The 16,230-nt window shown below is 39.7% G+C and overlaps 1 protein-coding gene across 1 annotated transcript in view; it reads right to left on the bottom strand.

The window, feature by feature from the left end:
* The window catches only part of IL15RA (interleukin 15 receptor subunit alpha), a gene marked incomplete at its 5' end in the record, with an annotated part of 32,929 nt that extends 17,116 nt beyond the window's left edge, over positions 1–15,813 (bottom strand). The window contains one exon of the mRNA XM_084253974.1: positions 15,729–15,813. Within this exon, the coding sequence (XP_084110100.1) occupies positions 15,729–15,813 (85 nt within the window). The remainder of the gene's footprint in view (positions 1–15,728) is intronic.
* Between the last annotated feature and the right edge of the window lie 417 nt (positions 15,814–16,230).

The raw sequence follows: 16,230 nt of genomic DNA, 5'->3' as shown, positions 1-16,230 counted from the left end.
TTGGACTGCTCAGGTGATAATTATGTCATCAGGATAATCTCCATCCAGCCAGAGGTTAATGACTCCAAATAGCAGGAGAGACATGGGATCCCTATGGGAAAAGGCTAGGCAAAGCTGATTTAGTTGGTTATAGTGTATCTGGTTTTTTCATCATTGTTGCTGTTGTTCTTTTTTTTTTTTTTTTTCACCTACCCTTTCTTTCTTTACATCAAGTTTGCTCCTTGAAGTTGACAACATTGTTTCTTGAACATGCAGGAACTTGAGATCTCAGAGTCAAGCTCTTGGCCTGTAGAAGACTGGTGGACCCTACCATGGGTTACTATGGAACCCCAGAAGGGAGAGAGACCTGATTTACCCTAAACATCACAAACAGTTAGTCTAAGAGCTGCCTGTCCATTTCTTTGAGATTGCTTTGTTCAAAACTGTTTTTCTCATTTTGTGACTGGCTTATTTCACTTAGCATAATGTCCTTATTATATATCCATATTGAAGCATATTTAAAATTCTCCTTTTTAAAATATGAATAATATTCCATTATATGTATAAACCACATTTCAATTATTCATTAGTCTGTTGATGGACACTTGAATAATTTCCACATTTTAGCTGTTGTAAATAAAGTTGCTGTGAACATATGTGTACAGATATCTCTTTCTACTCTTTTCAATTATTTGATTAACTTCCATACTGTTTTCCATGTGACTGTTCACTTTACATTCCCACAAACAGAGCACATCGGTTAATTTTCTACATCTTCAATAACACTTTGTTTGACATCATCCTAAAGGATGTGAGGTATATCTGATTGAAGTTTTGCTTTGCATTTCCCTAATGATTAGTGGTATTGAGAATCTTTTCAAGTGTTTATTAACTATTTTTATATATCTTCTTTGGAGAAATATCTATTCAAGTCCATTACTCATTTTTGAATATGATTGTTTTTTGTTGTTAAGTTTTAGGAGTTCTCTATATATTGTGGTTACTAATAATTCCTCATCAGATATGTGATTTTCAAATATTTTTTCACATTTGGTGGGTTGATTTTTACTGTGTTGACAGAGCCTTTTGTGGGCAAAGTTTTAAAATTTTCATGAAGCCCAATTTGTGTATTTTTTCTTTTGTTACCTGTGCCTTTTGCATCATATGCAAGAAATCACTGCCAAATCCAATGTCATGAAACTTTTGTCCAATGTTTTCTTCTAAAATATTAGTGTTTCAGGTTTTACACTTAGGTCTTTGATTCATTTTTTGAATTAATTTATGTATATGGTGTTAGGTAAGGTTCCAACCTCATTCTTTTGCAGGTGGCCGTCCAGTTTTACCAGCACTCTGTAGAAAAGACTGTCCTTTCCCATTTGAATGGTCTTGGTATGCTTATAAAAAATCATTTGGGGCCCTTCCTGGTGGCGCAGTGGTTTGATCCCCGGTCACCAGCGAGGGTCCCACATGGCGCGCAGACCTCTCCCGATGCCCGCTGCTCCCCTCAGCAGTGTACTTCGTCACTCTGCCTGTTCTGCTCCCTGCTCTGGCTCTGGTGAATTCTCTCACCCTCCTGCACTTCTGACTGTACCCAGTGCTTGTATAAATAAATAAATATATCTTAAAAAAAAATCATTTTGTCATATGTAATGGTTTATTTCTGAATTTTCTATTTTAGTCCATTGATCTATATGTGTTTTAAATTTTTTAAACATCTTGTTTATTTTTTCACAATATAGGATTTATCCCCTCAGTTGTGGTCAACATAGTTTTCCTACCACTGAAGCACACATAATCCTCCACCATAGTCCACTGTGCCCTACTCCCTCTATATGTCTGTTTTCAGCCATTATCTTCCTGTTTTGAGTACTGTTGCTTTTCAGTATGTTTTGAAATCAGGAAGAACAAGTCCTCTGCTTTTTCTTTTTAAATGTGGGGTAGAGGCTAGAGTCACGGGGGGCGAAAAGACTCACCAGAGAGAGCGGGTAACAGAACAGGCAAATGTCCCGAAATACACTGCTGAGGGGAGCAGCGGACAAGACAGGATTGGTCTGCTGCATCTTGTGGGTTGCTTCCCAGGCAGACGGGTTCAAACTTGCACCACAAAGGCCACAGACAGCCTCACAATGCTGAGCTCAACCCCCTGCGCCACCAGGGAGGCCCTCCTCTGCTTTTCTTATTTTCAAGATTAGTTAAGCTATTTGGGGCCACTTGAGCATCTATATGAATTTTAGGGTGGGTTTTTCTATGTCTGAAAAACATATCATTGGGATTTTGATAAAGATTCCATTGAGTCTGTGGTTCACATTGATAGTGTCAGCATTTTTAACAGTATTAACTTTTCCATGAACATAAAGTGTGTATTTATTTATGTCTTTAATATTTTCAGTGATATCTTTTAGTTTGCATTGTATAAGACTTTAACCTCGTTGGTTTAATTCTTTTCAGTGCTATTGAAAATTGAATTGTATTTGTATTTTTTTTTGTCTGATTGTTCATTGTTAGTATAAAAAAACGCAACTGATTTTTGTGTGTTGAGTTTGTATCCTGCTGCTTTGCCAAATTCATGTATTAGTTCTAACAAGTTTTTTTGTTTTATCATTTTTTTTGGGGGGGGAGGTATGGAATCTTGAGTGTTTTCTATACATAAGAGCTTACAGTCCGCAACCAGAGGTAATTTTACTTCTTTCCCTCCAATTCCGATGCCTTTTCTTACTTTCCTTGTTCAAACTTTGAATGTGTTGAATAGTGCTAAAGCCAAGTATGTTTACCTTGTTCCTGACTTTAGAAGAAAAGCTTTCAGTCTTTTACATTATCATTTTAACTGTAGGTTTCCATATATGGCCATTATATTGAAGTAGTTTCCTTCTATCTATCCCCAGTATTTTAATTTTTTTTATCATGAAAGGTTGTTGGATTTTTGCCAAATGGATTTTCTTGCACCAAATGAGATGATCTTGTTTTTTCCCCCTTCATTCTATTAATGTGGTATGTAACATTGAACACTTTGTATATATTGAACCATCCTTATACTCCAGGAGTAAATCCTACTTGGTCATTGTGTATAATGCTTTTAAAATACTCCCAAATTCGGGCCTCCCCGGTGGCGCAGCAGTTGAGTGCTGGGTTGCGAAGCTGCCCGCAGCCTCTGCGGCGCCGGTTCAATCCCCGGCTGCTCCCCGGCCACCAGAGGAGGGTCCCACATGGCGCGCAGACCTCTCCTGCCGCGCTCAGTGCTCCCCTCAGCAGTGTACTTCGGTACTTCTGCCTGCTCTGCTCCCCGCTCTGGCTCTGGTGAATTCTCTTACCCTCCCGCGCTTCTGACTGTACCCAGTGCATGTATAAACAGACAAGCAAACAAACAAACAAATAAATAAATAAAACATGCCTCTATTAAAATAAATAAATAAATAAATAAAATAAAATACTCCCAAATTCAGTTTGCTAGTTTTTCTTAAGGATTTTTGCATTATTGTTCATAAGGAACATTGGACTGGTGTTTTCTGGTGTCTGACTTTGGTATCAGGGAAATCTGGCCTCATAAAATTAGTTAGAAAATATTTTATCCTTTAATCTTTATCTTTTGGTAAAACTTAAGAAGATTTATAATAGGTATTCTTTAAATGTTCAGTAGACTTCATGAACTAAGCCATTGGGTCCAGGGTTTTTCTTTATCAAGAGATTTTTGATTACTGATTTAATTTTTTAATTACTAATTATAGGTCTATCAGATGTTGTGTTTCTTCATGATTTACTCTTGGTGTTTCTATGAATTTGATCATTTTATCTAGGTTATCCAATTTATTGATGTGCATCTGTTCATAGTACTCTCTTAAAATCCTTTTTATTTTTGTAGAATTGGAAGTAATAGCCCCACTTCATTACTAATTTTAGTAACTTGTGACTCCTTTTTTTTGTAGTTCATATTGCTAAAGTTTGTCAATTTGTTGATCTTTTCAAAGAACCAACTTTTGTTTTAATTGATTTTTCCTATTCTCCATTTTGTTTATCCCTGCTATTATTTCCTTTATTCTGCTAGTTTTAGAATGTGTTTGTTCTTTTTTCACTTTCCTTTAGGTATAAAGTTACATTATTAATTTGAGATTTATTTTTTAATATAAGCATTTATAGCTATAAATTTTCCTCTTGGTACTACTTCACTGTGACCCATGCATTATTTGGTATTATGTGTTTGTTTTGTGACTTTTATGGTCTTGCAGTATTTTGTAATTTCACTGTGTGCCTTCTTCTTTGATCCATTGGTATTTAGAGGTGTGTTACTACTTATCACAGAGAACGGTGGCCCCCTTGTCCCTGCTCCCTGCCAGACAAGCCTTACCCGCCTTGTGCCAGATAAGGGCATATTATTTGGAGCAGGTGCAGGATACTGATGAGTTGTCAGACTGAGGGAGCTCAGCAGAGGCCTTGTCCTTTGAGGGAGGTTTACTGATACAACAATGACACCTCAGCTTTCACAAAACTTGGCTACCAGAGCATTATGAATGTTAATGGCTTCAAATTCAGGTTATCCAGTGCTGGGAAAGTATCCCTGCTACAATTCTGGAATGAGCTAGTGAAAGAGGTAGAATTTTATTCAGAGCTCTAGGTCATGACCTTTTTTGAGCTGAACTTTTTTTTTTTGAAAGGCCATTAAAGGATATAACCAATCCTCTCAGCAAAAGAAAGTGGAAAGTGGATTCATGAAAGGAATTTGTTCCTCAAGCAGTTCCTCAGGCCTGGGAAAATGAAGGCATTTTCTAGATTTCTTAGAGCAATGTGGGCAGGTCTAGTTGGCAAGTCTTGGTATAGCATATCCCAAGGGAATATCTGCCATGGGTTTTCCATCCCACAGAACACTTTTTCACATCCAGGCAGAGGGTACACTGAAGTTGTAACAGTTAACTGAAAGATATGACAACAAATGCATCATGCCTTGGTATATAAAGATCAGTAACAGAACAATGCAACGTACAAAGGAATTCTTCACAAGGTACAAAAGGAGAATGGAATGTTTTTTTAAACCAGGAATGCTGCAGGCATATGAGCTTTGATGGGAAAATTATTTTGGAAGAGAAGAACAAGGTTTCTATGGTTCCAGTTCGGAACACTGACTTTATTGGGTCCTTACAGCCCACAATATTGTGGAAGATATAGAGCAGAGAGTTGCTGGAGCATTCATCTCTATACTCATGGTTTGCTGGGTTTTGTATTCAGAAAGGATCCAAATGTGGAGAAAGGTAGTAGAGAAAACAAATCCTATAGAACAATTGAAGTGGTTTGTTGAGTGGACAGAGTATACCAGGCGATAGAATATAGTGTTATTTTCCCATAAACTATTCAGAAATGAAGCTCAGATAGATGACTGTTGTTCAATGTCAGGCACATTGCCAACCACTTCTTCACTGTAACATTTCTGAAAGATCTTGTCAATGTTTATAAACCTCAATTGCAGCACCATGTGGTTCAAAAGGAGATTCCATATGTGGATTCCAAGGACTAGTTAATTAAGCCAGACAAAACAAATGGAATAAATATGGAAAATCTATTAAAAAGCCAATTGCAACTTAATTTTGACCTCCCATATGGTCTATCCTGGACATGTCCCTTGAAATTGAGAAAAAATGTGTATGTTGTTAGGCCTCCCCTGGTGGCGCAGTAGTTGAGCGCTGGGTTGCGAGGCTGCCCACAGCCTCTGCAGTGCCAGTTTGATCCCCGGCCACTGGCAAGGGTCCCACAAAAAAAAAAAAAAAAGTGTATGTTGTTGTAGTTGGTAGAATGTTCTATATATGTTTGCAAGATTTAGTTGGTCTATTGTGTTGTTTCTGTCCACTAATTCCTTGCTTATCTCTTGTGTTTAGCCAATTTTGTGTCATAAAATGTTTAAATTCTATTCTCATATTCATTTGTGTATATTCTGTAGCTATTTTCTTTGTAATTATTGTGGAGATTACATTTAACATCCTAAAGTTATAGCACTCTGATATGAATTTTTACCAGCTTAACTTCAATAATTAACAAAAACTCTGCTTCACACAATGCTGTCACTGCTGATGTCACACAATTACATCTTTTATACATGTGTGCTCTGAAACATAAAATAATAGTTCCTTTAAATGCATTAGTCTCTTAAATGATGTAGAAAACAACACCTGGAATTACAAACCCAAATTACAATAATACCACCTTTTATTTATTTTTTAATTTTAATTTTTTAATTTAAATTTTATTTTTATATTCCCCATACAATTACAACCCCCTTATTTTGACTCCAAACTCTCCTTTCCCCACCCCCCACCCCCCATAGAGTGTCTCTGGCTCATAGTTGTTTGTTGATTTTGATATTTTATTTCGTACAGTTATTCTTTTTCCTGGTTCCTTATTTAAGTTTCTAGATTCCTGCTATGAGTGAGACCATCCGGTATTTTTCTTTTTTTTTCTGGCTTATTTCGCTGAGCATGATCCCTTCCAGCACCATCCATGTTGCTGCAAATTGCATGTGTTTGTCTTTTTTGAATGCTGAGTAATATTCCATGGTGTATATGTACCACATCTTCTTGATCCAGTCATCTATTTTTGGGCATTTGGGTTGTTTCCAAAGCTTAGCTATTGTAATAGTGCTGCTATAAACATAGGGGTGCAGGTGCTCTTTGGAATTGATGTTTCTGTGTCCTTTGGTAAATTAATACCACCTTTTAGACCAGTAAGTTTTTCTTTAAGTATACTAAATCTTAAATCATGCAGAAAACAAAAAGTGCAGTTATAAACCATTGTTACAATAATACTAGCTTTTTTTTTAAGTATTTTTTTTAAAGATTTATTTATTTATTTATACAAACACTGGGTACAGTCAGAAGTGCAGGAGGGTGAGAGAATTCACCAGAGCCAGAGCGGTAAGCAGAGCAGGCAAAAGGACCGAAGTACACTGCTGAGGGGAGCAGCGGGCGGCAGGAGAGGTCTGCGCGCCATGTGGGACCCTCCTCTGGTGGCCGGGGAGCAGCCGGGGATCGAACTGGGGCTGCAGAGGCTGAGGGCAGCTTCGCAACCCAGCGCTCAACTACTGCACCACCGGGGAGGCCCACAATAACACTAGCTTTTATAATTGTCCATGTTTTTATTTGTATCAAGATCCTTCTCCGTGTAGCTTCAAGTTATGGCCTAGTGCTTCTCTGTTTCACCTTATAGAACTCCCTTGAGCATTTCTAGCAGATTAGGTCCTATGGTAATGAATTCCAATGGCTTTTGTTTATTGGGAATGTCTTAGTATCTTCTTGACTGTTGAAAAGAGTTTGATGAACATAGGATTCTTGGCTGGCCTTTCCTTTAGTCTTTTGGATATACTGGCCACTGCCTTCTGGCTCCCAAAGAAATCCATTGATAATCATATTGGGGATCCCTTGTGTAGGATACTATGTTTCTCTCATGGTACTTTCAAGATTCTCTCTTTTTCTCTTGAAGTTTGAGTACAATGTGTCTTCATGTGGGTTTCTTAAGTTCATCTTGGAGTTCACTGAGCTTCTTGGATATTTATATTCATGTCTTTTCTCAAATTTGGCAAGTTTAAGTCATTATTTCTTCAAATATTCTTTCTGCTCCTTTATCTCCTATGTTTTCTGAGATTCCCACAATGCATACGTTAGTCCTCTTGTTGGTATCTGACAGGTTCTTAGGTTTTGTTAATTTTTTTCTCAGTCTTTTTTCTTTTTATCTCTGAGACTTGATAATTTCTGTGGTCCTACCTTCAAGTTTTCTAGTTCTTTCTTCTGCTGATAAAATCTGCCTTTGAATCTCTGTAGTGAAATTTTCACTTGAGTTATTGTACTTTTCAACACCAGAATTTCTTTTCAGTTTCTAGCTGTTTATTGATATTTCCATTTTGCTCATACATTGTTTTTTTTATGTTCTCCATATTCTCTTTTAGTTCTTTGAGCATCTTTAAGATTACTGTTTTAAGGTCTTTGCTTTTATAGCTGCCAGCATTTCTTTTTCACAGACAATTTCTGTTGATTTACTTTTTTTCTTTTGAATGGGTCGTACTTTTTTTTTTCTTTCTATGACTTGTAATTTTTTTTGTTGAAAACTAGATATTTAATGTAGTACCTCTAAAAAATCAAGTTTACTTTATACCTCAGACTTTAATGTTTGTAATATCTTTTTATTGTTGTAGACGGTCTTTGTGCCTAATGTATAAACTTCAAGTCTTCTCAGGTGATTCCTGAATGTTCCGTGGGCTTGTGTGATCTCTTTCCAATATTTCCTATACATTCAGTTGTTTTTGAATGTCTGAGTCTTTAATGTCTGGCTCCCAAGAGGCAGAGGGGAAGGAAAAAGGAATAGGGGAAAAGGATGCCAGTACTTTTAATCCCCGGGACTCAGACTTCAGCCAGTCTGAGAAAGACTTGCAACAACAGGGAGGGTGCAGAAATGCCCACCTCTTTGGTGGCACCTTTGTGCAACAATCACAGTTCAGGTCCATGATATTTGAAGGGTCCTTTTGCTTACTCTCGCTCCTACAAGCTGTGAGTTGCAGAAACATGTGCGCAGCTGGCTGCCACATGGCTGGGTTGGGATTGTGGCTATTGTTCTGAGGACTGAAATTGACTGCCATGAACTCTAATTTACTGTCCAAGTCTTCCCTTGGAAGTTGCAAGTCTTCAATAGATTCCAGAGTTCCAAAATAGTTATGTCTGGCAAATTATGGCAATTCTTGTCCAATTATGGAAACAGATATCTGTTACTTTCAACTCCACCATTTTCCTGGTCTCCTCTCCATTCACCCTTCTTGGTGAATGAACACTCTTATTATAATATAATGTCCTTCTTTATCCCTGGTAATATTTTTTGTATAGATGTTTGCTTCTTTTATTTTGTATTAATACATTTACTTCATAGTTGTTCTGATGATTGTTTGCATGATATATTTTTGCCCATCCTTTTTGTAGTTCCAAATTTCTGTTTATGATTATATTTCTGTTGCCTAAAGAACTTCCTTTAAGGTTTCTTGTTGCACCTTTTGTTTGTAGACAAACTTTTTGTTTTTCTTTCATTTTTGAAAAATACCCTAACTGGTTATATAATTCTGTTCTGGCAGGTTTTCCTCTACCTTTTGTTTTACTTTTGCACATTAAAGATGTCATTCCATTTGCTTATGACTTTTTTTATTTTGCCTTCTATTTTTTAAAATTTTATTTTATTTTTTAAGATTTATTTATTCATTTACAGAAGAACTGGGGTACAGGCCAGATGCTCAGGAGAGTGAGAGGATTCACCAGAGACAGAGCAGGGAACAGAACAGGCAGACTGACGGAAACACACTGCTGAGGGGAGCAGAGGGCGAGACAAGAGAGGTCTGCTCACCATGAGGGACCCTTGCTGGCTGGCCGGGATTGAACCGGCAGGGATTGAACTGGCGCTGCAGAGGCTGCGGACAGCTTCACAGCGCCGCGATCAACCGCCTGCACCACCAGGGGAGGCCCTGACTTGGATACCGTCTAAGAAGATTTCTGTAATTCTTTGGTGCTGTGTGTAATATATCTTATTTCTCTTTATCAAGCTTTTCTCTTTATTTTTGCTCTTCAGCAGTTTGGATATGATGTATTTAGGCATTTTTTTTGAGGGGAGGAGGAGGAATTCATATTGAGTTTTGTTCTCTGAGCTTCCTGGATCTGTGATTTAATGTCTTTTATAAATTTGGGGGAATGTCTTAACTATTACTCTTCAAATATTTCTTCTTCTTCATTCTCTCTTGCTTCTGGAATTCTAATTATACACATGTTAGATTATTTTCTATTGCTTCTACATATATTATAAACCCCACAACACATTGTTACTATTTTTGCTTAATGTATTTGCTTACATATTTTATGAGCTATGGATTTTAATAAATCTTTGTTCAATATTATTAATCATTCCTGGTTTTGTTGCAGGATGGTTTTCCAGAATATTTGTCATTTTGCTGAAATAAGATATCTACTAGTGGCCTTTCCATTTAAAAATAAATTCATAAATTATATATATATGTATGTACATATGTGTGTGTGTCCATGCACAGGCTATTATTATACTACAGTCAATCAATCAGCCCCCTACTGGCCCACTGCTTACTTTACAAAGTTGAAATGCTAGCCAAGTGAACATATTTCCTTTTGGCATTTAGAGTAGTACACACTGTACATTCATCAATTCTAGTCTTCTCTCTTAGACTTATTAACTGAGCCTCCCAACCTATCTTGCGTGATAAGTGCTTAAATATTGATTTTTCAAGTCTTCGAGAAGTTGAGAGTGGCTTTACGTTAAAGAGCTAACAATAGGGAAAGTGAAATCCATACTCACAGAATTCAAGAGGAAGTTTGTTGTTTCCTTTCTCTCTACTGACATTGCCTTGGTTTAGGATTTCATCATCGCTAATTGCAAAACCCTCCAGCTTAGCTACTTGCCTCCAGACCCTGTTGACTACAGTTTATTTTTCATACTCTTTATAAGAGTAACCCTTCCACTATGTATCCTGTCTCGAAACCTTCAAAGTGCAGAAGAAAATCCAATTTTTCTAAGTAGAAAACAGTCAGATAACATCAACTACATGTGATAAGTAACAATAGTGTGACTCCAGGAATATATATAGGGAATCTTACTTTTATTCACATAGTAGTTACAAATAATTTGATAAAATTAACTTTGTAAAAGCCCCAAACAACTTAGCTGCAATGGTGATTTGATCAAAAAAGAATATTCCCTTTAGTATTTTGCCATTTTTTTAGACATTGAGGGGTTTCTTTCTGCTTTATATAGCCAGTATTCATATAGTTATTCCAACTCTGTGCCGTTTAGAGCATCAAAAATTTTGAAATAACCTAAATGTACAGCCATTGAGAGGTCATTAAAACTTACACACAGGTCAAACATTAGGGAGTTGTTTAAATAAACACTTAATATAATTAAAAATGTAATTATAATATGTATGCTTAGTAGCACAAATGCTACATGCAGTGACTACACAGACTTTATTTTGAGCAACTGCAAAATTTATAGCCAGGAGAACAATGCAAAACTAGGACATCAGCTATAATTAATTAAAAATCAATTATAAACAAACACCGCAAATTCTAAACCTTTATTGTCAATTATTTTGTAGCTTTATTTTGCTTTACTTATTATAAAAACAATTCAAATTATGACAAAATAAAAAAATGTAGCCAATAATACACACACACACATACACACACACACACTCACTCCATCATTTCTCTCTGATGAATGACAACTATTTTTAGATCTTTTAATAAAAATTGAATCGTATGATGCTTACTATTTGAAAGCAACTCCATTTTACTCAGGAAGTTCTCTCCTCTGTTGAAATTTAGGTTGATTTCAACCAATCTTATATTTTCTACATTTAAATTTTTATCACATGTTTTTGCTCTCAGTAGCAGCACAAAACAATAATATGGAATAAAATTGATTTGAAATAAAAAATGAAAGATTTGGAAAAAATTCACTAGAGTTCTGAAAAATTGTTTAAAAATATCTAGAGACATGTAAGTTGTAAAACCCCCAGTGCCCTATTACTCTATATATTCAAATCAAATCAGAACTGGTGAGCAGGGGATATTTATCTTCAAAGAGATCACTGTCTTCTCCAGTTGCTTTTGGCAAATCACCTGCGGCCACCAACAAGCCTTTTGAATAAGTGCAGACTTATAGCAACTTGCTTTGTCTAGTAGCAATATAAACCATCAGGGAAAAATCTGAGACTATATTATTTATCCAGCTAGTGATAAAGAATGGGCTTTTCTCTATAATTTCTGACCAAGATTATACTCCAGAGTAATAAATGTAATAACTTGGATCCAAACCCTTCTGAACCCACTCAAAAACATTGGGCAGCCCCTATTTTACTGACCTTTTGTCTATCTTTATACCAATACCACATGGCCCTGATTATTATAACTTTATAATTTGTTTCAAAATCAGAAGTGTTGTTTCCCTGACTCAGTTCTTTTTCAGATTTCTTTTGGCTATACTAGGTCTTTGGTATTTCAATGTAAATTTTGGAATTAGTTTGTCAATTTCTGGGGACATGGACATCTTAATGAGATTGATTATCGAATCCATGAACATGGCACATCTATCCACTTGTTTAGATCTTTAATTTCTCTTAGCAATGGTTTGTGGTTTTCAGTGTATAGGTAGCTCTAATTTTTTGGTCAGATTTATCCCTGTTTCATATTTTTTGATCTTATTGCAAATGATATTTATTTTAAAATTTCCATTTTTTTTTTTTTTGCATAGAAGAACTGGGGTATAGGCCAGATGTATGGGGGATGAGAGGACTCACCAGAGACAGTGGGGAGTAGAACAGGCAGATCTACTGAAATATACTGCTGAGGGGAGCAGCGGGTGAGACAGGAGAGGTCTGCTGCGCCAAGTGTTTAGCTCCCTGGCCCAGGGATCAAACTGAGGCTGCAGCTGTGATAGCGCTGAGACTTAACCCCTAGGCCAACCAGGGAGGCCCCAAAATTTCAATTTCTAATTGCTAATTACAGAAATAGAAATGATTTCTGTATATTGATTTTTTGATATATAACACATGTTTGGGCAGCTAATGTTCATGAAAGATCTGAGCAATTCAGCAGAGATAACCTTTGCAACCAAAAGTGCTGGAGCAACTGGATGTCCATTCAAAAAAACCCTGGAACCAAACCAATGCAAAAACTTTAATCCATACTTCACCTCATTTAAAAAAACTAACTCAAGGGCCTCCCCCGTGGCGCAGCGGTTGAACTCTGGGCTGCGAAGCTGCCGCAGCCTCTGAAGCGCGGGTTGGATCCTGCCGCACCCACTGCTCCCCTCAGCAGTATACTTCATCAGTCTGCCTGTTCTGCTCCCCGTTCTGGCTCTGGTGAATTCTCTCACCCTTCCGCACTTCTGACTGTACCCAGCGCTTGTATAAATAAATAAATAAATAAACAAACAAACAAATAAATAAATAAATAAATAAATAAATCTTTTTTTAAAAAATAAATAGGGCCTCCCCTGGTGGCGCAGCGGTTGAGTGCTGGGCTGCAAAGCTGCCCACAGCCTCTACAGTGCCAGTTCAATCCCCGGCCGCTGGTCGAGCGTCCCACATGACACGCAGACCTCTCCTGCCACCCGCTGCTCCCCTCAGCAGCATATTTCGTCACTCTGCCTGCTCTGCTCTTCCCTCTGACTCTGGTGAATCCTCTCACCCTCCCACACCTCTGACTGTATCCAGTTGTTGTATAAATAAATAAATAAATCTTTAAAAAAAGAAAAGAAAAAGAAATGTCAATACAAATTATAATGCAGATGGATGAAATCTCAAAATAATTACTATGAGTAAAAGAAGCCAGGCAAGAAAGAGTATATACTGTATGACCCCATCTATATAAAATTTTAGAAAATGCAACAAATCAATAGTGACAGAAAGCACATAGTGTTTGCCAGGGCAGCGGGTGCAGAGCAAGCTAGGAGGTAAGGAGTATGCGGAGCATGAGGAAACTTTCTAAATGATAATTACTTTCTACATCGTGGTGGTAGTTTCACAAGTGAATTTACATTTACCTCTAAACTTACCAAATTGTGTGTATACTGCTAATATCTGTCCATGATAACTCAATAAAGCTGCCTTTATTTTTTTAATTTATATATATTTTACATCACTGTTTGTTTTTAAACAATGTTTGCTTCCCCCCCTGCCCCCTAAGTGTAGTCTCCATAGAATTTCCTTCACCGATTCATCCTTGCAGCATGGATGGAGCTAGAAGGAATTATGCTCAGTGATATAAGTCAGAAGGAAAAAGAAAAATATCACATGGTTTCACTTATAGGGGGAATATAAGGGAACCAAATAAGACATGGGGGGGGGGCAATAATAACAATACAAAAAACAACAAAACAAAACCAAACAGGCAATTAAAAACTAAAGCTGCCTTTAAAAAACTAAGAAACATCAGGAGCTACAGGATGGCAGCAATATCTCTATAAGAACAAGTGTGATTGATAAGTTGAAGATCTTGCCTGTCATGCTGTGCTCCCTGTCTGCACTTTGAAGCAAACAGCTCATCCTTGCTGGGTTCTCACTAAAGCTGGGCTTCACTTTCACATTCTAAGACAGAGTTGTCCTGGTACACAGGCTTTCTCTGGAATAGCCTCTGAGTCAAGCCTGAGGCTGGCTAGCCAGTTAGGAGGAACTGACCAGGTCACCAACATCAGTCAGCTTTTCAGATGTGGGGGGGGGGTAGGGGGGGAAATCCAAACATTATAGTCTCTTGAAAATAAAACTTCATGAGAGCCCACAGAACTATGAGGTTCAACTGCAGCTGTGCCTGGGATGGCTTTCATCAAGTACTGGGTAGACTGGCCTGACTGGATGTAAGTTACTGGGTGACTTGCCTTTCACACACACACACAAACGCACATACACACAGAGTACTGGGTAGACAGGCATGACTGGATGTAAGTTACTGGGTCACTTGCCTTACATACACACACACACACACACACACACACATATCCTGGGGTTACTGACTTCTGAAAAGTCAATGACTCTTCTGAAGTCAGGTGGTCCTCAGTGTGCCCTTGATTCCAAAATTACACGCGAGTTTTGTAAATATGTGCATTTATTATTTTTTAAAAATTTATTTATTTATTTATTTATCTATCTATCTATTTATTTATTTATTTATTTATTTATACAAGCACTGGGTACAGTCAGAAGCGCAGGAGGGTGAGAGAATTCACCAGAGCCAGAGCGGGGAGCAGAGCAGGCAGAAGGACCGAAGTACACTGCTGAGGGGAGCAGTGGGCGGCAGGAGAGGTCTGCGCGCCATGTGGGACCCTCCTCTGGTGGCCGGGGAGCAGCCGGGGATCGAACCGGCGCTGCAGAGGCTGCGGGCAGCTTTGCAACCCAGCGCTCAACCGCTGCGCCACCGGGGTGGCCCGCATTTATGCATTTTTATGGGAGAGGCTTTGGAGCTTTTATCAAGGAGCTTCAAGATCAACCTCACTTAAAAAAAAAAAATTATGAAGCGCCAACAGGGATAAAGTTAGACCCAACTATCTTTCTTCTCCCTCCTCTTCTCTCTCCAAGGCCAAAACTCACTCATTTTCTTCTCCCTGCTAGATAACATCTGTGAGCTCTACCTTCCTAAATCCACCAAAGCCGTCATCAGCTTCATTTCTGCTCCTTTGCCCAAGAGCGCGCACCACGCCCGCGCCCTGGCAAGGCTTTCTGCAGCTTAAGAATTTGGAGTGGGTTCCAGGTTCCCAAGGTGTGCAACCTGCCCGGTCCTACCACTTACCCAACCCAGACTCAGGTCGAGCCACTCGCGCGGCTTTCCTGGGGGGCTCTGGAGACTGCACTCACGCATTTTTCCAAACTGTTGTAAAACTCTAGTGGAATTACAAACTGGCTACGCGGCTCCCTCCACTACCCAGTGGAGACATGCCCGGGTGGGTGCGAGCGCGGGGACCAGCGCAGCCTCTCCCCACGGCTCCCTCCACGTGTCCCTGCGCGCGGGCGCAACGCCCCCTCCCTTCCTCCAGTGCTGCGCACACCCCTGCTTTCCCGGCGCACACCCCTTCTTTCCCGGCGCACGCCCCGTCTTTCCTGGCGCACACCCCTTCTTTCCCGGCGCACTCCCCGCGACCGTAGGTGCGGCGCTCGGTGCAGTCTGCCGCGGCCGCCCCAGCCCCTCTCCGCCTCCCCACCCGGGACACACGCCTCTCCCTACCCGGAGTCACCGGCGGCCCGAGCAGCAACAGCAGCAGCGCAAGGAGGGCGCTGACCCCGCAGCCTTGGAGCCGCCGCCGGGCCATGGCTGAACTTTCAGCCGCGTCCCAGCGGGCCACCTCGGGTGTTGGCACCGGTCGGGATGCCCAGCCACCCCGCGCGTGCGGATGCCCGACGGTCCGGGAGAGGTGGCGGGTGCAGCTCCCGGTGCTCGCCGCCCCGCGAGTCGCATTTGCTTTCGCTTTTGCTTTAGCCCCCGGAGGGCTGGGGAGAGGTGAGAAGCAGTGACAGATCCATGACTCAGCAGCCCCAACCCCTCCTCTAGAAAAAGCCCCGGCGGCCGCGCGGACCCCCCGCACGCCGCCCGGGTCCCCTGAGCATCGCTGCGCCCGCGGAGCCTGGATCCGGCTTTTCAACTGCGGAGGCCCAGGGTCCTGCCTCTTCTCTACTCGCCCCTGGTGATCCCAGAAAATCTTTCGATCTAATGTCATCCGAAAGCAAAG

The sequence above is a fragment of the Talpa europaea genome (assembly GCF_964194135.1).
Source record: "Talpa europaea genome assembly, chromosome: 14".
Lineage (NCBI taxonomy): Eukaryota > Metazoa > Chordata > Mammalia > Eulipotyphla > Talpidae > Talpa > Talpa europaea.
This window is presented reverse-complemented; position numbering and strand designations above follow the sequence as displayed.